General features: G+C 43.9%; 1 protein-coding gene across 4 annotated transcripts in view; it reads left to right on the plus strand.

Moving 5' to 3' along the window:
* The window catches only part of smarcc1a (SWI/SNF related BAF chromatin remodeling complex subunit C1a), a 286,601-nt gene that overhangs the window by 176,220 nt on the left and 83,749 nt on the right, over positions 1-26,632 (plus strand). For all 4 annotated transcript variants that reach the window (XM_073070120.1, XM_073069954.1, XM_073070033.1 and 1 more), the window contains exons 18-20: positions 775-891; positions 17,221-17,280; positions 26,291-26,549. In XM_073070120.1, the coding sequence (XP_072926221.1) occupies positions 775-891; positions 17,221-17,280; positions 26,291-26,549 (436 nt within the window). The remainder of the gene's footprint in view (positions 1-774; positions 892-17,220; positions 17,281-26,290; positions 26,550-26,632) is intronic.

Genomic DNA, 26,632 nt, shown 5'->3' on the forward strand with positions numbered 1-26,632 from the left:
GGATCTGGGGGTACATGTCCACAGATCCCTGAAAGTTGCCTCACAGGTAGATAGGGTAGTTAAGAAAGATTATGGGGTGTTAGCTTTCCTAAGTCGAGGGATAGAGTTTAAGAGTCGCGATGTAATGATGCAGCTGTATAAAACTCTAGTTGGGCCACACTTGGAGTACTGTGTCCAGTTCTGGTCGCCTCACTATAGGAAGGATGTGGAAGCATTGAAAAGGGTACAGAGGAGATTTAGCAGGATGCTGCCTGGTTTAGAGAGTATGGATTATGATCAGAGATTAAGGGAGCTAGGGCTTTACTCTTTGGAGAGGAGGAGGATGAGAGGAGACATGATAGAGGTGTACAAGATATTAAGAGGAATAGACAGAGTGGACAGCCAGTGCCTCTTCCCCAGGGCACCACTGCTCAGTACAAGAGGACATGGCTTTAAGTTAAGGGGAGGGAAGTTCAAGGGGGATATTAGAGGAAGGTTTTTCACTCATAGAGAGTGGTTGGTGCGTGGAATGCACTGCCTGAGTCAGTGGTGGAGGCAGACACACTAGTGAAATTTAAGAGACTACTAGACAGGTATATGGAGGAATTTAAGGTGGGGGGTTATATGTGAGGCAGGGTTTGAGGGTCAGCAGAATATTGTGGGCCGAAGGGCCTGTAATGTGCTCTACTATTCTTTGTTCTATGTTCTATATTATGTTAATTGAACTTTTAAAACTAACTTGGTTTACTAAATAATGTTGTTTCATGTCCACCCAATCCTGAAACTCCTGTGCAGATTCCTGCCTCACAGCAGATGTTGAACTTCCCAGAAAAGGCAAAGGACAAACCGGCTGACCTACAGAACTTTGGGTTGCGGACAGATATGTATGCCAAAAAGGGCACCTTAGCGAAAGTAAGTATTTAATCATTTAAAAGAACTTATATAAGTCGTGAGGTTCTGAGAAGGGCCAATTTCCAACTGGAAGCAAAATGCTCGCTTTTTAGAAGGAAATGGATACAAGTGTAAGGAAAATAGAGCATTAGATCATAAAACAGTACAGCACAGGAACAGACCTTTCGGTCCACAATGTTGTGCCAAACCAATTCAATTTGTAATCTAGTAGCTAAACTAGTGCCTTCTGCCTATACAATGACCACATCCTTCCATTTCCCTTATATTCATGTCCATATCTAAACATGTCCACTGTATCTATGTCTGCCACTGCCCCAGGCAGTGTATTCTAGGCACCACTGCTCTCTGTGCGGGGTGGGGGAGGAAGCAAATTGCCCCTAACCTCCTTTGAAACTGCCCCCTCATCTTAAATGCATACCCTGTGGTATCAGATATTTCAACCCTGAGAAGAATATACTATCTGTCTATTCCATCGATGCCTCTTGTAATCTTATAAACTTCTATCAGATGACCCCTCAGCCTCCACCGCTCCAGGGAAGACAATCCAAGTTTGTCGAACCTCTTGTTATAGCACATGCCCTATAATCCAGGCAGCATCCTGGTAAACCTCTTCTGCACCCTCTCCAAAGCCTTGATACCTTTCCTATAATAGTGTGACCAGAACTGTATGCAATACTCCAGATGCTGCCTGACTAGTTTTATAAAGCTGCAACATAACGTTCTGACTTGTGAAATTAATGCCTCGATTAATAAAGGCAACAAGTCATAAGTCTTAACCACCCTATCAAACTGTCTAGCCACTTTCAAGGAGCTATGAACTTGGATCCTGAGATCCCTCTGCTCATCAACACTGTTAAGGGTCTTGCCCTTAACAGTGAACTGTCTCTTTCCATTTGACCTACCACACTTCACATTTGGCCAGGTTAAATTTTATCTGCCATTTCTCTGCCCATACTCTAATCTGACATATGAGAAAGTATTCAAATGCTGGAAATCCAAAGCAACACACACAAAATGCTGGAGGAATTCAGTAGGCGTCTATCGAAAAGAGTTCAGTCGACTTTGCTGTCTGAGACCATTTATCAGGACTGAGACTGATATCCTATGCTATCCATAAAATTGCCACTTTTCATATCATCTGCAAACGTACTAAGTCACTCATTTACATTTTCATCCTGGTCATTTTTAGACTTCATAAACAGCAGAGGTCCCAGCACAGATCTCTGTGGAGCACTACTTGTTACAGATTTCCAGCTAAAATAAGGCCCTTCGACCACTATCTTCTGTCTTCTATGGGCAAGACAAATTCACCATGGATCCCATGCATCTTAATCTTCTGGGTGAACCTCCATGAGGAACCTTTCTAAACACCTTACTAAAATCCATGTAGACCACGTCCATAGCTCTACTTTCATCAATCACTCTTGTCACCTTGTCAAAAACAAAATCAAGTTAGATGAGACTCGCCCTGCAGAAAGCCATGCTGGCTCTCCGTAATTAGCCCATGATTAGGGTTATGCTCCTAAATCCTATCGTTAAGAAATCTCTCCAGTCACTTCCCTATCACTGACCTGAGACTTATCAACTTACAGTTTGAAACTTGAAATGAATTCTGGACAAAACAGGAAAGGATAACATTTGAATGTTGAACAGGCTGTTTAATCTGGTAAATTTGTTTTTGTTCAGGTGTTATTGTGAGTTCTGCTCTTTGGTCACGGTGTTCTAATGCCACATAGGCAATTACACATTCAGGTTTTCACTGCTATTCCAGAAATTACACATCAGAAGCTTTGGTATCTAGTACAAGCTCAGATTTCACACATTCATATGTGATGATTTTAATCTGTACTGAAACAAAAGCTGACAGATTTTTGTGATGTCAGATTAATTAAGCTTTTAGGTTGTGACCTTTTATGCATTCCTGTTGCTCGGGGAGAAAAACAGCACTTGATCACTGAGTTCAGTTATGGTTCATAAACTGGTCAGTTAACTGTCAATTCCAGAAAGCAGAAACTTCTCATGGACACCAGGTGTGGGCTTAACATGAATTCACTCTGGAAATTGGTTAAGAATTTCAGTTTTAAACTTGGACCTTGTTCTTCCTATGTCCAAAGATATCAATAAAATCGTTTAGTTAATGAAATCGAATAACTGAAATAAGGTAACAAGTAAATTGTCATTTATGGTAACTTCAAACAGTGAATATAATTTCAAGCCAGGAGTACATTCAGAACTCAAATCCTGCTAAGAAATACAAAGTTGCATTATCCTGAGCAGCACTGTATATAATTATCCACATGCTTTTAAAGAAAAGTATCATCAGTATCATTGTTTATTATGAAGTACAGGCAGTCCCCAGGTTACGTACGAGTTCCATTTCTGAGTCCGTCTTTAAGTCGGGTATGTACGTAAGTTGGAACAAGTACATCCGGTATTATTTAGCGTCAGTCAAACGTTTGTCTTAGTATATAGTATATATTTTACCTTTCTATGCATATAAAACACTTAAGAAACATATGTATTCCAATAATTAAACCACTGCGTTGCTTAGTAATAATTGTAGCTTTCAGGGCCTTTCATGTGCTCCATTATTCTCACTTTATCCTTTAAAATTGTTCTGATCGTTGACCGACTGTAGACTAACGCTTTTCCAATGACCGATGGCGTTTCACCTCTTTCCAAACGCTTTATTATTTCCACTTTATTTTCAATCGTGATCGCTTCCCGTCAATGGAACAGAAACACTGTGGGCGGCAGGTCCCAAGATCCGCTGGGTCCTAAGGACCACTGCACTGAATTCCCTGGGTCCTAAACTCCACTGTACTGAGACAGGTTAAATGGGACAAGTGGGGGCTGTGTTGGGTTTGGGTATTTGATCCTCCACAATATTCCGTGTGGGAATTTAAACTGGAGGTGGCTGTTTTTTTTTATGAGGTCGAGTCGCGAGCTCGACATCAACCCAGCACGGATGGTACGGGAGTCACTGGATTGTCATCAACCTAGCACGGGAGTGGTCCGTCACTGGATCGAACTCATGAACCTCTGTTCTCCAGCCCTGCGCTGATCTCACTGCATCACCAGCTGACTGGGGGGGTGGGGGTGCGGGGTGAGTCTTACTAAGAACAATTTAACCCAAATACAAAGTTAAACACTCAACACAGTGTCAACAGCAACGACCTAAAATGGCGGATGGCGTCGCGATCTGACTTAAAATGGTGGACGGCGTTCTCCTTCCTCAGTTCGTAAGTACGAGTTGTCCGTAAATTGGACATTCGTAACTCGGGGACTGCCTGTCGTGGTATACGTCATCAGGTTGATAAAGTATTCTGAATAATCACATCAAAAACACTATGTTAAGATGGTCATGGGAGATTTCGATATGTAAGTAGATCGGGAAATCAATTTGGTGTTGGATCAAAAGAAAATTTGTAGAATGCCTACAAGGTGGCTTTTTAGTGATACTTGTGGTGGGGCTTATTAGGGGAAAGGCAATTCTGGGTTAGGTGCTGCTTAATGAACTAGATTTGATAAGGTAGCTTAAGGCAAGTGCAAGTGGAGCAGCCATTCTTTTGAGTATGCCTGTTTTTGAAGTGGCTTTGGCTTGTCAGGCTTGGGTGAGATCAGATTTGGATGAGGTAAAGTATTAGGCAACTGTCTCTTATTTCTTCATTCCTCATCTGTTTGTGCATAGTGTAGTGAGAATGGCTCCAGGGGCAGTGTTTTGTACTGTGCATGGGGTGTGGGAAGTTTGGGAGACCTCCAGTCTCCCGGAGAAATACATCTGCACCGGATGCACCGAGCTGCAGCTTGATGACCTTTGACTCATACGGGAGAATGAAGAGGTGATGAGAGCTGCAGGGAGGTACTCACCCATAGGTTGCAGGAGACAGGTAACTGGGTAACTGTCAGGAGAAGGAGGGGAAATGTACAGTCATTGCAGAGTACACTTGTGGTCATTCCCCTCAATAATAAGTATGCAACTTCAGATATTGTTGAGGTGGATGACCTCCCAGTGGGAGCCACAGTGACTGGGTCTCTGGCACTGAGTCTGGTGCTGTGATTCAGAAGAACAGAGGTGAAGAAGACTGCAGTGCTGATAGGAGATTCCTTATTCAGAGGAACAGAGACAAGATTCTGTGAGCACGATAGAGACACTAGGAATGTATGTTTCCTCCCTGGTGCCTAGATCAGCGATGTCTCAGATCATGTCAGTGGCATTCTCGAGGGTGAGCAGCCAAAATTCTTGGTGCATATTGGCACCAATGACATAGATAGATCAACTGAGGAGGTCCTGAAGAGAGATTTTAGGGAGCTAGGTAGAAAGTTGAAAAACAAGACCTCCAGGGTAGTAATCTCTGGGTTGCTGCCTGTGCCACGCGCCAGTGAGGGTAAGAATAGGATGATTTGGCAGGTGAATGTGTGGCTGAGGAACTGGGGCAGGGATTCAGATTTATGGATCATTGGAATCTATTCTGGCGAAGGTACGATATGTACAAAAGGGGTGGGTCACACCAAATCCTGAAAGGGTCCAATATCCTTGTACATACTTTTGCTAGAGTTGTTTAGAAGGGTTTAAAACTAATTTGGTAGGGGGATGGGAGCCAAAGTGATAGTGCAGAGGGTGTGGCAGTTGGTTTAAAACAAAGGCAATCTGTTGTGAAACTCCTAACAAGTAGTGGCTGAAGATAGGTCACAATTACAATCAACAGAATGTTGTAGTTTAAGAGGTAGACAAAATTGAAAAGGGTGACTACGGGACTGAAGGTGTTGTATTTGAATGTACACAGTATACAGAATATGGTAGATGAACTTGTTACAGTTACAGATTGACATGTATAATGCATATATCACTGAATCATGGCAGGAAGAAGATTATAGATGGGAAACGCATTGTATTGAAAGGGCAGGCAGGTAGGCAGGCAGCAGGTGTGGTATTGCTCTAGTCTTAAAATACAAATGAAATCAAATCATTGGTAAGAGGTGACAAAGGGTTAATTTGTTGTACTTGTCAGAAGGTGTTGAATCTTTGAGTAAAGATAAGGAACCCTTATGGAGTTGTATACAGACCACCAAGCAGTAGTAAGGATGTGATGTATCAGGAGATAGAAAAATGCATGCCAAAAGGGCAATTTACAATAGCCATGGGGGATTTCAATATGCAGGTAGATAAGGAAAATCATGTTGGTGCTGAATCCCAAAAAGAGAAATTTCTAGAATACCTTCAACATGACACTTTAGAGCAGCTTGTGGTTGAGCCCACTGGCAGACCAGCTATTCTGGGCTGGGTGTTTTGTAATGAGTTGGAATTGATTAGAGAGTTTAAAGTAGAAGAACCCTTGGGGGAAAGTTATTATAATATGGTTGAATTCACCCTGAAATTTGTGAAGCTAAAGTCTGATGTATCAGTATTGTAATGGAGTAAAGGGAATTACAGAAGAGAGATAGGTTAACCTGTGTTAATTGTGGAAAGGAAGTACCGTAGATTTCGCACTACAGAGCGCACCTGATTAAAAGCAGCTGGCTCTAATTTTAGAAAGAAAATCAATTTTGTACTTGTACAAGCCGCACCGGATTTTCGGCCGCAGGTGTCCCACGTTGTAATATGAGATATTTACACAGAAAGATATTACACGTGAGGATTTTTTAACTTTTAATTAAATCCATATGGTAACATAAACAAATACATATTGCAAATGCTTTTTTTCGAACCGTGCCTGTAACGCGGCTACTTTTAAATATACGTTGCGTATACTTTTTTACTGAACAACATTCCAATATCTCCTAACGACTGGTAAAAAATATATATACTGCAGCCTACCAGGAAAAGTTATTGATCGCCTTTAACTTAAAAGCAGCGTTCGCTCAGATCTAATGCCGCTCGCGTAATGCGCTCGCCCCCTCCTTCCCGTTTATCGCAAACCGGTATTTTTCCCACAAGACGCGGCGAAACCGGGTGTGACGTCATAGCATCCCGCGATGTAGTACAGAAAACAAATATAGTTAAAACACTTCTAACTTTAACTAGAAAATGAATTACTAAGCGAAAATATTATAAACTAAATAACTGCCATAAAGGCAGCACAATGTTTTTCTTCGAGTGTTTTCCATGTTGATGAGGGTGAGTACAAATGACTGATTTACAATAATTTAATTGTGAAAGTGCGCTTGATTTATCGTACAATTTCATTGGACCTCTGTGAACTACTCATCAATTTTATTGGTCTACTGTTACGAGGCAAAATGTTTTTGGCGGCATGAAAAAAAATCATGCATTAGCCGTACCGTAGTAAAGGCCGCAGTGTTCAAAGCTGTTCAAAATGTGGGAAAAAAGTAGCGGCTTATAATCCGACATCTACGGTAGTATGTGCGTGAGGCCGGTTTTTTGTGCTCGGTGTCAGATGTGGGAGGGCCTGGGGTCTCCCAGCATCCCGGATGGCCATATCTGCACCTGGTGTGACGAGCTACAGCTCCTAAGGGACCGCGTTACCGAACTGCAGATGCAGTTCGATGGCCTTCGCTTGGTCAGGGAGAGCGAGGAGGTGATAGAAAGGAGTTAAAGGCAGGTGGTCACAGCGGGGCCATGGGAGACAGACAAGTGGGTAACAGTCAGGAGAGGGAAGGGGAAGAGTCAGGTACGAGAGAGTACCCCTGTGGCTGTACCCCTTGACAATAAGTATTCCTGTTTGAGTACTGTTGGGGGTGGGGGAGCAGCCTATCTGGGGGAAGTAACAATGGCCGTGCTTCTGGCACAGAGTCCGGCCCTGGGCTCAGAAGTCAGGGAAAGGCAGTAGTGATAGGGGACTCTATAGCTCGGGGGTCAGACGGGCGATTCTGTGGACACAGGAAAGAAACTCGGATGTAAGTTTGCCTCCCAGGTGCTAGGGTCCGTGATGTTTAAGATCGCGTCCAAGATATCCTGCAGTGGAAGGGAGAGGTCGTGGTACATATTAGTACCAATGACATAGGTAGGTAAAGAGAAGAGGTCCTGAAAACAGACTACAGGGAGTTAGGAAGGAAGTTGAGAAGCAGGACCACAAAGGTAGTAATCTCGGGATTACTGCCTGTGCCATGGGACAATGAGTATAGGAATAGAATGAGGTGGAGGATAAATGCATTGCTGAGGGATTGCAGCAGGGGGCAGAGATTCAGATTTCTGAATCATTGGGACCTCTTGGGGCAGGTGTAACCTGTACAAAAAGGACGGCTTGCACTTGAATCCCAGGGGGACCAATATCCTGGCAGGGAGGTTTGCTAAGGCAACTGGGGAGAGTTTAAACGTGAATTGTTGGGGGGTGGGAACCGAACTGAAGAGACCAGGGATGAGGCGGTTGGCTCACAAATAGGGAAAGCTTGGGAGACAGTGTGTGAGGGAGGATTGACAGGTGATAGAGAAGATATGCGCTTGGATGGACAGTTTGAGATGTGTCTATTTTAACACAAGGAGTATTGTGAACAAAGCAAATGAGATTAGAGCGTGGACCAGTTCTTGGAGCTATGATGTGGTGGCCATTACAGAGACTTGGATGGCTCAGGGACAGGAATGGTTACTTCAAGTGCTGGGTTTTAGATGTTTCAGAAATGACAGGGAGGGAGGCAGAAGAGGTGGGGGCATGGCACTGTTGATCAGAGATAGTGTCACAGCTGCAGAAAAGGTGGACGTCATGGAGGGATTGTCTACGGAGTCTCTGTGGGTGGAGGTTAGGAACAGGAAGGGGTCAATAACTCTACTGGGTGTTTTTTAAAGCCCGCCCAATAGTAACAGGGATATTGTGCAGATAGGGAAACAGATCCTGGAAAGTTGTAATAATAACAGTTGTCCTGATGGGAGATTTTAATTTCCCAAATATTGATTGGCATCTCCCTAGAGCAAAGGGTTTAGATGGGGTGGAGGTTGTTAGGTGTGCTCAGGAAGGTTTCTTGACACAATATGTAGATAAGCCTACAAGAGGAGAGGCTGTACTTGATTTGGTATTGGGAAATGAACCTGGTCAGGTGTCAGATCTGTCAGTGGGAGAGCATTTTGGAGATAGTGATCATAATTTTATCTCCTTTACAATAGTATTGGAGACAGATAGGAACAGACAAGTTAGAAAAGCGTTTAATTGGAGTAAGGAGAATTATGAGGCTATCAGGCAGGAAATTGGAAGCTTAAATTGGGAACCGATGTTCTCAGGGAAAGGTATGGAAGAACTGTGGAAAATGTTCAGGGGATACTTGGGTGGAGTTATGCACAGGTCCTTTCCAATGAGACAGGGAAGTATGGAAAGGTAAAGGAACCGTGGTGTATAAAGTCTGTAATAAATCTAGTCAAGAAGACAAGAAAAGCTTACAGAAGTTTCAGAGAAGCTAGGTAATGTTAGAGATCTAGAAGATTATAAGGCTAACAGGAAGGAGCTTAAAAAGGAAATTAGGAGAGTCCGAAGGGGCCATGAGAAGGCCCTGGCGGGCAGGATTACGGAAAACCACAAGGCACTATATAAGTACGTGAAAAGCAAGAGGTAAGACGTGAAAAAATAGGACCTATCAAGTGTGACAGTGGGAAAGTATGTCTGGAACCGGAGGAGATTGTAGAGGTACTTAATGAATACTTTACTTCAGTATTCATTATGGAAAAGGATCTTATTGATTGTACTGATGACTTGCAGCAGACTGAAAAGCTTGAGCATGTAGATATTAAGAAAGAGGATGTGCTGGAGCTTTTGGAAAGCATCAAGTTGGATAAGTCACTGGGACCGGGTGAGAAGTAGCCCAGGCTACCTTTGGATGCGAGGCAGGAGATTGCTGAGCCTCTGGCGATGATCTTCGAATCATCAATGGGGAAAGGAGAGGTACCGGACGATTGGAGGGTTGCTGATAGAAACATAGAAAACCTAGCACAATACAGGCCCTTGGGCCCACAAAGTTGTGCCGAACATGTCCCTACCTTAGAAATTACTAGGCTTACCTATAGCCCTTTATTTTTCTATGCTCCATGTATCTATCCAAAAATCTCTTAAAAGACCCTATCGTATCCACCTCCACCCCTATTGCCGGCAGCCCATTCCACGCACTCACCACTCTGAGTAAAAAAACTTATCCGTGATATCTCCTCTGTACCTACTCACAAGCACCTTAAACCTGTGTTCTCTTGTGGCAAACATTTCAGCCCTGGGAAAAAGCCTCTGACTATTCACACAATCAATGCCTCTCATCATCTTATACACTTCTATCAGGTCACCTCTCATGCTCTGTCACTCCAAGGAGAAAAGGCCAAGTTCACTCAACCTATTTTCATAAGGCATGCTCCCCAATCCAGGTAACATCCTTGTAAATCTCCTCTGCACCCTTTCTATGGTTTCCATATCCTTTCTGTAGTGAGGCGACCAGAACTGAGCACAATACTCCAAGTGGGGTCTGACCAGGGTCCTATATAGCTGCAACATTACCTCTTGGCTCCTAAATTCAATTCCATGATTGATGAAGGCCAATACACCGTATGCCGCCTTAACCACAGAATCAACCTGCGCAGCTGCTTTGAGCATCCTATTGTCTTGGATCCCAAGATCACTCTGATCCTCCACACTGCCAGGAGTCTTACCATTAATACTATATTATGCCATCATATTTGACCTACCAAAATGAACCACCTCATACTTATCTGGGTTAAACTGCATCTGCCTCTTCTCAGCCCAGTTTTTCATCTAATCAGTGGCCCGCTGTAACCTCTGACAGCCCTCCACACTATCCACAACATCTCCAACCTTTATGTCATGAGCAAACTTACTAATCCATCCCTCCACTTCCTTGTCCAGGTCATTTATAAAGAATGTTCTTCGTTTATTCAATAAAGGGAATAGAGGTAGCCCTGGAAATTATAGACCAGTGAGTCTTACTTCAGTGGTGGTAAGTTGATGGAGAAGATCCTGAGAGGCAGGATATATGAACATTTGGAGAGGTGTAATATGATTAGGAATAGTCAGCATGGCTTTGTCACGGGCAGGTCATGCCTTACGAGCCTGATTCAATATTTTGAGGATGTGACTAAACACACTGACGGAAGAGCAGTAGATGTAGTGTATATGGATTTCGGCAAGGCATTTGATAAGGTACCCCATGCAAGGCTTATTGAGACAGTCAGGAGGCATGGGATCCAAGGGGACATTGCTTTGTGGATCCAGAACTCACATGCCCACAGAAGGCAAAGTGTGGTTGTCGACAGGTTATTTTCTGCATCGAGGTTGTTGACCAGTGGTGTGCTTCAGGGATCTGTTCTGGGACCCTTACTCTTTGCGATTTTTATAAATGACCCGGATGAGGAAGTGGAAGGATGGGTTAGTAACTTGCTGGTGACACAAAGGTTGGAGGTGTTGTGGATAGTGTGGAGGGCTATCAGAGGTTACAGCGGGACATTGATAGAATGTAAAACTGGGCTGAGAAGTGGCAGATGCAGTTCAACGCAGATAAGTGTGAGGTGGTTCATTTTGGTAGGTCAAATATGATGTCAGAATATAGTATTAATGGTAAGACTCTTGGCAGTGTGGAGGATCAGAGGGACCTTGGGGTCCAAGTCCATAGGATGCTCAAAGCAGTTGCGCAGGTTGATTCTGTGGTTAAGGCGGCGTACGGTGTATTGGCCTTCATCAATCGTGGAATTGAATTTAGGAGCGGAGAGGTAATGTTGCAGCTATATAGGACCCTGGTCAGACCCCAATCAGAGTACTGTGCTCAGTTCTGGTCACCTAACTACAGGAAGGATGTGGAAGCCATAGAAAGTGTGCAGAGGAGATTTATAAGGATGTTAACACGAGGAAATCTGCAGATGCTGGAAATTCAAGCAACACATAAAATGCTGGTGGAACGCAGCAGGTCAAGCAGCATCTATAGGGAGAAGCGCTGTCGATGGTTCGGGCCGAGACCCTTCGTCAGGACTGCTGTCGACGTTTCGGGCTGAGATCCTTCGACAGGTCTTGGCCCGAAACGTCGACAGTGCTTCTCCCTATAGATGCTGCCTGACCTGCTGCATTCCACCAGCATTTTGTGTGTATTGTTTACAAGGATGTTGCCTGGATTGGGGAGCATGCCATATGAAAACAGGTTGAGTGAAGTCGGCCTTTTCTCCTTGGAGTGGCAGAGGATGAGAGGTGACCTGATAGAGGTTTATAAGATGATGAGAGGCATTGATCGTGTGGATAGTCAGTGGCTTTTTCCCAGGGCAGAAATGGTTGCCAGAAGAGGACACAGGTTTCAGGTGCTGGGGAGTAGATACAGAGGAGATATCAGGGGTAAGTTTTTTATGCTGAGAGTGGTGAGTGCGTGGAATGGGCTGCCGGCAAAGGTGGTGGAGGTAGATACGATAGGGTCTTTTAAGAGACTTTTGGATAGGTACATGGTGGTTATAAAATAGAGGGCTATGAGTAACCCTTGTAATTTCTAAGGTAGGGACATGTTTGTCACAATTTTGTGGGCCGAAGGCCCTTTGTTGTGCTGTAGGTTTTCTATGTTTCTATGTGAAAGAGGAGTTGACCGGAAGCGATTGGAAAAGAACATTGGCAGGGATGATGACTGAGCAGTAAAATTTCTGGAAGCAGTTCTGAAGGCACAGGATGTATATATCCGGAAGAGAGCGGAATATCCTGAAGGCATGATGTCGCAACCATGATTAACGAGAGAAGTAAAAGCCAACATAAAACCCAAAAAGAAGGCATATGATAGAGCAAAAGTTAGTGGGAAATTAGAAGATCGGGAAGCTTTTAAAAACCAACTGAAGGCATCTTTAAAAAAAATGTGATTAAGAAGGAAAAGATGGAAGACAAAAGTAAGCTTAGCCATTAATATTAAAGAGGATACCAAGAAGTTTCTTTGGAAATATAAAGTGTAAAACAAAGGTGAGAGTGGGTAGTGGACCATTGGAAGATGATGCTGGAAAGGTGGTATAGGGGAACAAGGAAATGGCAGATGAACTGGGTAAATATTTTGCATCAGTCTTCACTGTGAAGGGCACCAGCAGTATAGTGGAAGTTGGAGAGTGTCAGAAACGTGTGAAGTTGCCTTTACTAGGGAGAAGGTTCTTGGGAAACTGAAAGGTCTGATGATAAGTCACATGGACCAGATGGTATACACCCTGGGATTTTGAACAAGGTGTCTGAAGAGATTGTGAGGCATTGGTAATGATCTTAAAAGACTCAATTGATTCTGGCATGGTTCTGTAGGAATTGGAAATTGCGAATGTTACTACAGTCTTCAAGAAGGGAGAGAGGCAGAAGAAAGGAAATTATAGACCAGTTAGACTGACCACATTGATAGGGAGAGCAATGGAAACTTGTAAATGTCACTCCAGTCTTTAAGAAAGGAGGAAGGCAGTAGAAAGGAAATTATAGACCAATTAGCCGGACCTCAGTGGTTAGGAAGATGTTAGTGTCAATTGTTAAGGTTGAGGTTATGGAGTACTTGGTGACACAGGACAAGTAGGACAAAGTCAGCATAGCTTCCTTAAGGGAAAATCTTACCTGACAAACCTGTTGGAAATCTTTAAGGAGATTACACATAGGATAGTAAAAGGATGCTGTGTATTTGGACTTTCTGGAAGCCTTTGACAAGGTGCCTCATGTGAGGCTGTTTACCAAGTTAGGAGCTCATGGTATTATAAGAAAGTTACTGGCATGGTTAGAGCATTGGCTGATTGGTAGGAGACAACGAGTAGGAATAAAAGGACCCTTTTCTGGTTGGCTGCCAGTGACTAGTGGTGTTCTGCAGAGGTCGATGTTGGGACCGCTTTTTCTGCTGAATATCAGTGATTTCGATGGAATAGATGGCTTTGTTGTCAAGTTTGCAGATGATGCAAAGAGTGTTTGAGAGGCTGGTAGTGTTGAGGAAATTGGTAAGCTGCAGAAGGACTTGGACAGATTAGGAGAATGAGCAAGAGAGTGGCAAATGAAATACAATGTTGGAAAATGCATGGTCATGCTCTTTGGTAGTAGAAATAAATGCTCAGACTATTTTCTAAGCGGGGAGAGAATCCAGAACTCTGAGATGCAGAGGAATTTGGGAGTCCTTGTGCAGAACACTCTAAAATTTAACTTTCAGTGATGAGTGAGGAAGGCAAATGGAATGCTGGCATTCATTTCAAGAGGTCTAAAATACAAGAGCAAGGATGTGATGCTGAGGCTTTATAAGGCACTGGTGAGGCTGCATCAGTATTATGAACAGTTTTGGGCTCCTCATCTAAGAAAAGATGTGCTGGCATTGGGTTCAGAGGAAGTTCACAAGGATGATTCTGGGAACGAAAGGATCATCATATGATGAACTTTTGATGGCTTTGGGTCTGTACTTGCTGGAATTTAGAAGGATGGTTTGGGGGGGGGGGGTGGATCTCATTGAAATCTTTTGAATGTTGAAAGGCCTAAACAGTAGATGTGGAAAGGATGTTTCCCATGGTGGGGGGGGGGGGGGGGTGAATTTTTGGAATTTGTTACCACAGGCAGCTGTGGAGGCCAGATCATTGGGGGTACTTAAGACAGAGCTTGATAGCTTCTTGATTGGACACGGGATCAAGGGTTTTAGGGAGAAGGCTGAGGTGTGGGAGTGGGACTGAGGAAAGGGAGAAAAGGATCAGCCATGACTGAATGGTGGAGCTGACTCAATGGGCCAAATGACATGATTCAGCTCCTAGTTCTCATGGTATATTTTTTCACTTTTGTGCCCTCTTCTGTGTTTGCTTTTACTTATTAACCGTCATTGTGTCATCTTGCCTTTAGAAAACTTTGTGATATGTATCTCCTGTGCCTTCTGAATTTTCCAGAAATTGCAAGTTTGCTGCTCTGCTGTCATCCCCGACAATATTTTCCAGTCAATATTGTCAGTTACAGTGGAGTAAAGAGAAATAACATAAACAGCACAGGAACAGACATTTTGGCCCAGTATGTTGTATGGAACCAGTTGAAAAGCAAATCAAATACTCCCAAATGCTAATCCCTCCTACCTACACCAAGTATGTATCCCTCATCTTCTTTGCATCTATGTGCCTACCGAAACATCTCTTAAAAGTCTCTAATGTATTTGCCTTTACCATCATACCAGGCAGCCATCCACGACTTGTTTAAAAAAAACTGTTCCTCACTGAATTAGAGGCATGAAAGTAGAGCTGCCCAATGTTCATTGGAAGGGGACGCTAGTAGGGATGAAGGCAGAGCAACACTGGCAGGAGTTTCTGGGGGCAGTTCAGAAGGTGCGGAAAAGATATATCCCAAGTAAGTATTCTGAAAGGGAGATGATGCATCTGTGGCTGACAATTGCAAATTAATTTAAACCCTCCCAAACCATGCTAGCAAACCTACCAGCAAGGATATTGCTCCCCCTTGAGTTCAGGTGCAACCCATCCAATCTGTACAGGTCCCACCTTCCCCAGAAGAGATCCCAATAGTCCAAAAATCTAAAACCCTGCCCCCTGCACCAACTTTTCAGCCACGCATTCAACTGCCATCTCCTCCAATTCTTACCATCACTATCACGTAGTACTGGCAGCAATCCTGAGAACGCCACCCTTGAGGTCCTGTTCTTCAGCCTTCTGCCTAGTTCCCGAAACTCACACTTCAGGACCTCATCCCTCTTCCTGCCTATGTCGTTGGTCCCAACATGTATCACGACTTCTGGTTGCTTTCCCTCTCATACCAGGATGTCATGCACCCGGTCAGAGACATCCCGGACCCTGGCACCCGGGAGGCAACAAACCATGCGGGTTTCCTTCTCACATCCTCAAATTCTCCTGTCAGCTCCCCTGACTATAGAGTCTCCAATGACGACAGCTCTCCTCTTCTCCATCCCATCCTTCTGCACCACAGGGTCAGACTCAGTGCCAGAGGCCCTGCCACCGTGGCTCACACCTGGTCGGTCGTCCTCACCAACAGCATCCAGGACGGTAAACTTATTATTCAGGGGGACATGTCACACCAATCTCTTGCATTTGAACTCCCCTCATCATTGGAAGTATACAGGACAGAGTACAAAACAGCAAGGGCAAAAGGCAGTTATTGAAGGCAGTGGATTTGGGGTCAAGGTGCATCTGGACAAAATGGGGTCTTCCAAAGCGCAAGGTCACTTGGGCAGAGCTTTAGAGAATTTCTTCTGCATTTCTATCGTCCTGCAGTCCATTTATGACTCTTTCCCTACACCATCATAGCTGCACATATGGGGGCTGAGAGAGGACCCTAACTGCAAGCTTTGTGGTCAGCAGGGTTCACTGGCACACACACTATCAGGATGCAAAGGGTGGTATAGGTGGCACCATGACGAGGTCCTGCTGTCCCTCACTAACACACTGGAGCTAGAGAAGTTTGAAAAGACACCAGCTGGCTGAGAGGCAAACAGGGCAGTCATTTTCATCAAAGAGAGGGCCATGCCAGTCATATCAAAGTTCTAAATCCAATCTGCTGCAAACTTCCAAATCATGGGAGATGAGGGTTGATGTGCAGTTTCCAGAGGTGGTGCAAGCCACACTTTAACCAGACATCATACTGTGGCCCACCAAAGACAAGGAAATCATCCTGGTGGATCTCACAGTACCCTGGGAGGACAGATGCGCGAAGGCTCAGGAAAGGAAAACCTTGAAGTTTCAATCCTTAGTCAAGCAGTGCAGGGACAAAGGATGGCAGATGTGGCTATTCCCTGTGGAGATCAGGTGTAGAGGGTTCCAGCAAGGTTGGCAAGGCCCTTGATGAAAAGAACAAGAACCAAACAGCTTGCAGGATGGAGGAGGAAGCAGCAAGAGCCTCTTGCTGAAATTGGAGCAGGCGAGGAGAGCGGAGTTGGAAGTCAGGAGCAGATGAGCAGTGACTTGGCCACCACTGCTGACCTGTCAACTGGAGAGTGTCGTGGTTAAGTGTAGAAACACTATGAAGGTTGGGCACCACTTTGACATCTGCTCCTGGCCAAAGGCTATGGTTATCCCATCAGGTTAAGAGCACCCTGGTGTATGATGCAAGTTACTCTGCCCAGAATAGAATGTTATTAGTTCTCATTATCCAATGGTCATTGCTGGAGCATATAAATGTAGCCATGAGGACCGTAACACATTCTAGACTGATATTCTATAGTTAAATATATTGCCCATAGTGTGAGTGTTTGTAGTGTCCTTCATAAATCCTTGGAGACCCAGCTATCATGGTAATGCCTTGTAACTGACTTTGTAAGCAAATATTAGCAATAACTCACTACCATTGGACCAGTTGTGCCTTGATATTCAGACCAAATAAATGGGTAGGAAGGAAAAGTTTAAAATCAAGAGAAGATATTAAGGCAGTAGATGATGCTGGTGCATTTCCAATGTTCACAATTTTCACTGCCTTTCTGTTACAGCAAAGCAAAGCTAGTGCATCCAGAGACTGGACGGACCAGGAAACCCTGCTTCTTTTAGAGGTGAGTGATTGACATTCAGAAGTTGTTCCTTCTGGAATAGCTGAATATTAATCAACAAGTACCTCCTGAAAATAGCATCAAAATAATGTAGTTTATATGGAGGAATCAGAATCAGTTTTAATATCACTGGCATATGTTGTGTAATGTGTTAACATTATAGCAGCAGCTGCAACTTTATATAGGTAAGAAAGCTGAATTACATTATGTATATGTCAATTAGTTAAGCTAAAATAAGGAGGGGGGGAAAAAAGTGAAGTGGTGTTCATGAGTTCAACGTCCATTTAGAATTCAGATGGCAGAGGGGAAGAAGCTGTTCCTGATTCGCTGAGTGTGTTTTCAGGCTTCTGTACTTTCATCCCGATGGTAACAATGAGAAGAGGGCATGTCCTGGGCAGTGGGGATCCTTAATGATGGACACAGCCTTCCTATGGCATCTCTACTTGAAGATGTCTTGGATACCATGGAGACAAGTACCCATGATAGAGTGGACTAATGTTACAAGTTCTGTAACAAACTTTGATCCTGTGTAGTAACAACCCCCTCCCCATACTTGTCAGTGATGCAGCCAGTCAGAATACACTCCACGGTACATTTGCAGGCGTTTGAGTGTTTTAGTTGACAAACCAAATCTCTTAACAAAATATACCTGTTGTATTGCCTTCTTTTTAACTGCATCAATATGTTGCATGCAGGTAAGGTCCTCAGAGATATTGACACGCAGGAACTTGAAATTGCTCACTCTCCATTTCTCATCCCTCTGAGGATTGGATATACAAAATAAAAATGCTCTGATTAATCCTGTGGGTAGCGGAAATGTCCAGTTATTTGGTTTGCATCGGGTGCTATGTGTTTCTTGTAATGTTTTGGAGGAAGAGTGAATACTCAGACTACTGGAGCATAGTAGTTAAATGTGTCAGCTTAAGTTATTTTCCAGTTTTTTTTTTGGCAACGTGAAGAATGGCAAATGCACAAAAGCACAGTCACTGTATGGAGAATTTAAAATTGGTGAGCTGAAAGGCATTCTAACTGGTTTGCGATATCTTGAACATTTTTATTCTGTATTGCGATGTTGTTTTGCAACAGAATTACAATTTCATGAAATATGCCGTTGATATTAAACCTGATTCAAATTCTCACATAGAACACTACAGCACAGCAGAGATCCTTCAGCCCACAATGTAATGCTGACAATTAACCTGCTCTAATATCAATCTAAACATTTTGTTCTCTATAGCCCTCCATTTTTCTATCATTCATGTGTCTAAGAGATTCTTAAGTGCCCCTAATGTATCTCATTGAGGAATCTCATTGAAATCTATTGAATAGAGTAGATATGGAGATATTTCCTATAGTGGGGTAGTCTAGGACCAGAGGGTAAACACAAAATACTCTTCAGATGCTGGGGTCAAAGCAACACGCTGGAGGAACTCAGCAGGTAGGGCAGCATTCGTGGAGCAGTCAACGTTTCGGGCGGAGACCCTTCGTCAGGGCTGAAGAGGGAGAGGGCAGGGGCCCTATAACTCTTCTCTGTGAACTCTGCTTCACATTCCCATTTGGATATGTCCATACATGGCCTCCTCTACTGTCATGATGAGGTCAAACTCAGGTTGGAGGAGCAACACCTTATATACCGTCTGGGTAGTCTCCAGCCCCTTGGCACGATAATTGAGTTCTCCAACTTCCGGTAATTCCCTCCCCTTCCTTTCCCCCATCCCACTTTCCCTCTGCCTCCTCCTCCAGCTGCCTATCACCTCTCTCATGGTTCCGCCTCCTACTACCCATAGTGCTTTCCCCTTGCATTGCTTCTTCACCTTTCCTGCCTATCCCTTCCCTGCTTCCCCTCCCCCACCCCTGATCTTTCCCCTTACTGGTTTTTCACCTGGCATCTACCAGCCTTCTCCTTCTCACCCTCCCCCCACCTTCTTTATAGGGCCCCTGCTCCCTCCCTCTTCAGTCCTGACGAAGGGTCTCGGCCCGAAACATTGACTGTCATTTCCACGGATGCTGCCCGACCTGCTGAGTTTCTCCAGCGTGTTGCTAGGACCAGAGGGTGCAGCCTGAGAATAGAGGGATGTCCATTTAGAACAGATGAGGAATTTCTTTAGCCAGACAATAGTGAATTTGTGGAATTTATTGCAATGGACAGTTGTGGATGCCAAGTCATTGGTTATATTTAAAGTGGAGGTTGATAGGTTCTGGAATAGCAAGGGTGTCAAAGCTTATGGGGAGATAGCTGAGAAAGATAATAAATTTGAAGTGACGTAGAGCAGAGCAAATGGCCTAATTCTGCTTCTATGTCTTCTGGTCTTAAAATCTGTCTCTATCACCACTCCTGGCAAAATGTTCCATGCACTCACCGTTCTTTTTTTTTTTTTTATAAACTTTTTTTATTGTTTTCAAATAGTTACAGAATAAATGTGTATGAGAAAAAAAAAGTTACCCAGCCCCCCTCCCCTTAACCCCTCCCCCCTAACATCCCTATTAAAAAAAAAGCTATTGCAGTGACTTGGAAATCGGATACATATCTAAGTATAGATCGTTGGAAGAACGAAATTTATGGCTGTATTCCACTTGAAAAAATCACTTACAATTTAAGAGATAAATATGAAACATTTTTGAAAATTTGGCGCCCTTATTTACAAAAGACAGGATTAAATATATAGGTGCTCCGAAGATGAAATAATTGGTTACTTGGGGAAAGAAATAAATGCATACACTAAAGTTATTACGAACTCCGTGGAGCGTGTGGGCACTCACCGTTCTTTGTGTAAAATGTATTCTGCCCTCCTTACATTCCTGCAATCACTGGGTCCTCTGTTTTCCTCCCATAGCCCAAAGATGTATAGGTTAGGGTTTAGTGAGTGGTGGATATGCTATGTTGATGCTGGAAGCGTATTAAGCATCACTATACCGAGCCAGCCATTATTTCCCATCTGAATCCATCCTGTCTGGTTGCAGTTGACCCATCTCCCTTCTTACGACAGTGATTGGGTGGGAGGTGCAAGAGTCTTGGGTCCCATTCTGTCAGGTTCATGAATGGTTGTGGGTGGCTTCTCTCGCTTCTGGGGCACCTAAGTGTAACTCGAGTCGCAGTAGTACTCTCAATGGCTACGATTAAATATTCCAGTTTCAGCCTGATACAGCTAAAGAGCACAACTGCTTCCAAGATCAGTTCAGTCAACAAAGATGTCTTAATGCATTTAAACAAATATCGCTGCTTAAAACCGATGGAAATAACACTGATTGGGGTTAGAAGTGCCCACGTAGGGCACCTTGGAGGAAGCGCAGGTTTAAAGCAGGGTTACAAGTGCGCTTAAGGAATCAGGGTTTTAAACTCCCTATACCGACTATCTTGCTGGTGAGTGTGCAGCCTCTGGTGAATAAAATTGATTATCTCAGAGCTAGGATGCTGAATCAGAGGGACATTAGGACCGCATGTGTCCTTTGTTTCACGGAATCCTGGTTAACCCTTTCCGTATCAGATGCAGCGATTCAGGTTGATGGGTTTACTATACAGCATCAGAATAGATCTATAGAGTCTCTCAGAAGCAGAGATGGAGGAGTATGCCTCATGATCAATTCATTTTTGTGCACAAACATATCAGTGCTATCCCAATTCTACTCACCAGACCTGGAATATCTAGCAGTTAAGTACGATCCTTTTTACCTACCACGGGAGTTCTCTGGGGTAAATTTGGTAGCAGTTTACATTCCACCTCAGGCCAATGTCAAGCAGGCTTCAGGTGATCTGAGCAATGGGATCAACTTGCACAAAACAGCACAACCTAACACCTTCACCATCGTTTTGGGAGATTTTAACCAGGCCAGTCTGGAAAAAAATCACTAAGCAACTACCATCAACAGATCACTTGCAATACCAGAGGAAACAACATACTGGACCATTGCTACACCACCATCAAGAATGCTTACTGTGCTATTCCACCCCCTACTGTGCTATTCCACTTCGGGAAGTCTGATCACCCAGCAGTACTTCTACTCCCTGAGTATAGGCAGAAATTGAAGTCTGCAGCACCAGCAGTGAAGACCAAGAAGGTATGGACAAGGGAAGCACAGGAGCACCTACAGGACTACTTTGAATCGGTGGACTGGACTGTATTCAGGGATTCATCTTCGAACCCGGATGATTATGCTACAGTTGTAACTGACTTCATTAAAACCAATGTGAATGAGTGTGTGCCCACAGAGACTTACTGTACATTCCCAAACCAAAAACCATGAATGAACTAGGAGGTACGTCATCTGCTGAAGGCTAGATCTGTGGCATTTAAGTCTGGTGACCCAGGCCTGTACCAGAAAACCAGGTATGATTTGCAGAGGGTTATTTCAAAGGCAAAGATGATTTTGAACTAGGTTGGAGGTGACATCAGATGCATGGCAACTCTGGCAGGGTCTGTAAGACGTTACTTCCTGCAAAGCGAAACCCCAATAGCATGAATAGACAATAGACAATAGGTGCAGGAGTAGGCCATTCAACCCTTCGAGCCAGCACCGCCATTCAATGTGATCATGGCTGATCATCCACGATCAGTACCCTATTCCTGCCTTCTCCCCATATTCCTTGACTCCACTACCTTTAAGAGCTCTCTTGAAAGCATCCAAAGAATTGGCCTCCACTGCCTTCTGAGGCAGAGCATTCCATAGATCCACAACACTCTGGGTGAAAAAGTTTTTCCTCAACTCTGTTCTAGATGCCCTACCCCTTATTCTTAAACTGTGGTCTCTGGTTCTGGACTCCCCCCAACATCGGGAACATGTTTCCTGCCTCTAGCATGTCCAATCCCTTAATAATCTTATGTTTCAATTGGATTCCCTCTCATTCTTCTAAATTCCAGTGTATACAAGCTCAGTCGCTCCAATCTTTCAACATATGACAGTCCCGTCATCACGGGAATCAATCTCATAAACCTGCACTGCACTCCCTCAATAGCAAGAATGTCCCTCCTCAAATTTGGAGACCAAAACTGAACACAATACTCCAGGTGTGGTCTCACCAGGGCCCTGTACAACTGCAGAAGGACCTCTTTGCTCCTATACTCAACTCCACTTGTTATGAAGACCAATATGCCATTAGCTTTCTTCACTGCCTGCTGTACCTGCATGCTTTCTTTTATTGAGTGATGAACAAAGACACCTAGATCTCATTGTACTTCCCCTTTTCCTAACTTGACACCATTCAGATAGTAATCTGCCTTCCTATTCTTGCCACCAAAGTGGATAACCTCACATTTATCCACATTAAACTGCATCTGCCATGCATCTGCCCACTCACTCAACCTGTCCAAGTCACCCTGCATTCTCCTAACATCCTCCTCATATTTCACACTATCATCCAGCTTTGTGTCATCTGCAAATTTGCTAATGTTACTTTTAATCCCTTCATCTAAATCATTAATGTATATTGTAAGTAGCTGCGGTCCCCCACTAGTCACTGCCTGCCATTCTGAAAGGGACCCGTTAATCCCTACTCTTTGTTTCCTGGCTGCCAATTTTCTATCCATGTTAGTACCCTACCCCCAATACCATGTGCTCTTAATTTTGCCCACTAATCTCCTATGTGGGACCTTATCAAAGGCTTTCTGAAAGTCCAGGTACACTACATTCACTGGCTCTCCCTTGTCCATTAGTTACATCCTCAAAAAATTCCAGATTAGTCAAGCATGATTTCCCCTTCGTAAATCTATGCTGACTCGGACCAATCCTGTTACTGCTATCCAAATGTGCCGTTATTTCATCTTTTATAATTGGCTCCAGCATCTTCCCCACCACTGATGTCAGGCTAACTGGTCTATAATTCCCTGTTTTCTCTCTCCCTCCTTTCTTAAAAAGTTGGATAACATTAGCTATTCTCCAATCCTCAGGAACTGATCCTGAATCTATAGAACATTGGAAAATGATTACCAATGCATCCACAATTTCCAGGGCCACCTCCTTTAGTACCCTGGGATGCAGACCATCAGGCCCTGGGGATTTATCAGCCTTCAGTCCCATCAGTCTACCCAACACCATTTTCTGCCTAATGTGAATTTCCTTCAGTTCCTCCATTACCCCAGGTCCTCTGGCCACTATTACATCTGGGACATTGTCTGTGTCTTCCCTAGTGAAGACAGATCCAAAGTACCTGTATAAATTTATAAATTTGCTGATGATACAACCATTGTTAGTAGAATGGCAGTGATGCTTCCCTACCATATGAACTCAACACCTTCTATGCACACTTTGAAAGGGAGAACACAACTACACTTGTGAAGATCCATGCTGCACCTGCTGACCCTGTAACCTCTGTCTCAGAGGCTGATGTCAGGCTGTCTTTAAAGAGAGTGAACCCTTGCAAGGCAGCAGGTCCCAATGGAATACCTGGTGGTAAGGCTCTGAAAACCTGTGCCAACCAACTAGCGGGAGTATTCAAGGACATTTTAAACCTCTCACTGCTACGGGCGGAAGTTCCTATTTGCTTCAAAAAGCCAATTTATACCAAGATGTACAAACAAGCTGGATGAACTCAGCAGGTCGGGCAGCATCCATTGAAATGAGCAGTCAACGATTCGGGTCGAGACCCTTCATCAGGACTGAAGAAGGAGGGGGCAGTGGCCCTATAAAGAAAGTGGGGGTAGGGTGGAAGGTGCCAGGTAAAAAACCAATCAGAGGAAAGATCAAAGAGTGGGGGAGGGGAAGCAGGGAAGGGATAGGCCAGAGTGGTGAAGAAGGAATGAAAGGGGAAAGCACTATGGGTAGTAGAAGAAGGCAGAATCATGAGAGAGATGATAGGCAGCTAGAAGAGGAGGCAGAGTGAAAGTGGGATGGTGGAAGGGAGAGGGAGGGAATTACTGGAAGTCTGCAATTGGATCCTCAACTTCCTAACTGGAAGACCACAATCTGTGTGGATTGGTGATAACATATCCTCCTTGCTGACGATCAACACTTGCACACCTAGGGCGTGTGCTTTGCCTATGCTCTACTCTCTATATACACATGACTGTGTGGTTAGGCATAGCTCAAATACCCTCTATAAATTTGCTGATGATGCAACCATTGTTGGTAGAATCTCAGGTGGTGACAAGAGGGCATACAGTATGCCAACTAGTGGAGTGGTGCTGTAGTAACAACCTGGCACTCGATATCAGTAAGACGAAAGAGCTGATTGTGGATTTCAGAAAGAGTAAGAAGAAGGAACGCATACCAGTCCTCATAGAGGGATCAGAAGTGGAGAGAGTGAGCAGTTTCAAGTTCCTGGGTGTCAAGATCTCTGAGGATCTAACCTGATCCCAACATATCGATGTAGTTATAAAGAAGGCAAGACGACAGCTATTCTTTATTAGGAGTTTGAAGAGATTTGGCATGTCATCAAATATACTCAAAAACTTCTATAGTTGTGCCGTGGAGAGCATTCTGACAGGCTGTATCACTCTCTGGTATGGAGGGGCTACTGCACAGGACTGAAAGAAGCTGCAGAAGGTTGTAAATCTATTCAGCTCTATCTTGGGTACTAACCTATTAAGTACCCAGGACATCTTCAGGGAACGGTGTCTCAGAAAGGCAGCTTCCATTATTAAGGACCAAATAACTAATGTTACTCCACTGTTCAAGAAGGGAGAGAGGCAGAAGAAAGGAAATTTTAGGCCAAGATGATGTGTCAGGGTACTTGAAGGCACATGATAAAATAGGCCATAATCAGATCTTCCTCAAGGGAAAATTTTGCCTGTCAATTCTGTTGGAATTTGAAGAAATGACAAGGAGGATTGACAATGAAAAATCAGTTGAAGTTGTGTATTTGGATTTTCAGAAGGATTTTGACACATGAGGCTGCTTGACAAGCTACGAGCCCATGGTATTACAGGAAAGATTCTGCATGGATAAAGCAGTGGCTGATTGGCAAGAGGCAAATAGTGGAAATAAAGGGACCCTTTTCTGGCTGGCTTCCAGTGACTAGTTGTGTTCCACAGGGGTCTGTGTTGGGAATTACTCTTTTTACGTTACATGTCAGTAATTTAGATGATAGAATTGATGGCTTAATGGGCAATTTTGCAAGCGATATGATGGAGAGGCAAGTATTGAGGAAGTTGAGAGGCTACAGAAGGACTTGGGATTAGGAGAATGGGCAAGAAGTGGCAGATGGAATGCAGTGATGGGAAGTTTATGGTCATGCACTTTGGTAGAAGAATCAAAAGGGTTGATTATTTTCTAAATGGAGAGCAAACACAAAAACCTGAGGCACAAAGGGATTTGGGAGTCCTTGTGCAGGACTTCCTAAAGGTTAATTTGCAGGTCAGTCTGGTGAAGCATGCAAGTGTGTTGTTGGCATTCATTTCAAGAGGACTAGAATATGGAAAGCAAGGATGTAATGTTGAGGCTTACAAAGCACTAGTGATGTCTCACTTGGAGTATTGTGAGCAGTTTTGGGCCCATCATCTTAGAAAGGATGTGCTGAAACTGGAGAGGATTCAAAGGAGGTTCAAAAATTATTTCAAAATTGAATGGCTTGTCTTATGAAGAGTGTCTGATGGCTCTGGGCCTGTCATTAAAATTCAGAAGATTGAGGGGTGACCTCATTATAACCCATGAAATGGTGAAAAGCCTTGATAGTGGATCTGGAGAGGATGTTTCCTATAGTGAGAAGCCTGAGACCAGAGGAGAGAGTCTCAGAATAGAGGGGTGCCCTTTTAGAATGGAGGTGAGGAGGGAATTTCTTTAGCCAGAGAGGTGAATCTCTGGAATTCTTTGAGCCTAATTGAGAAGGATCAGCCATAGTGGAATTGCGGAGCAGACTCAACAGGCCGTTCGTCCTAATTCTGCTTCTATGTCCTGTGATCTTGTGTTTTTTTTTTTAAATAGTAAACATCTTAAAATTACAATTGTGTAAATAAGCTTGACCAGCTAGACTGCAGACTCTTCCCTGCCCTGAGCTTTCATATGTCCCTTAAGTGGCAGTAAATTGAAGTTGTAACAGCAGCAGATTAATTTGAATGAAATTTGTAATAATTTTCATTTTTAGGCTCTTGAAATGTACAAAGATGACTGGAATAAAGTATCTGAGCATGTTGGGAGCCGCACACAAGATGAATGCATACTGAATTTCCTGCGGCTCCCCATTGAAGACCCATATCTGGAAGACACTGATTCCTCACTTGGTCCTTTGGCCTTCCAACCTGTTCCCTTCAGCCAGTCTGGAAACCCTGTCATGAGCACCGTGGCATTCCTGGCCTCGGTTGTTGATCCTCGGGTGGCTGCGGCAGCTGCCAAAGCTGCATTAGGTAAGGAATTTGCAGACATTTTTTCCAGAATCTTTTCTCTGAAGATGGATCAACCCTGGTATAGAAAGATACTACAGTTCCAA

This window comes from Hemitrygon akajei, chromosome 1 (assembly GCF_048418815.1).
Source record: "Hemitrygon akajei chromosome 1, sHemAka1.3, whole genome shotgun sequence".
Taxonomy (NCBI): Eukaryota; Metazoa; Chordata; class Chondrichthyes; order Myliobatiformes; family Dasyatidae; genus Hemitrygon; species Hemitrygon akajei.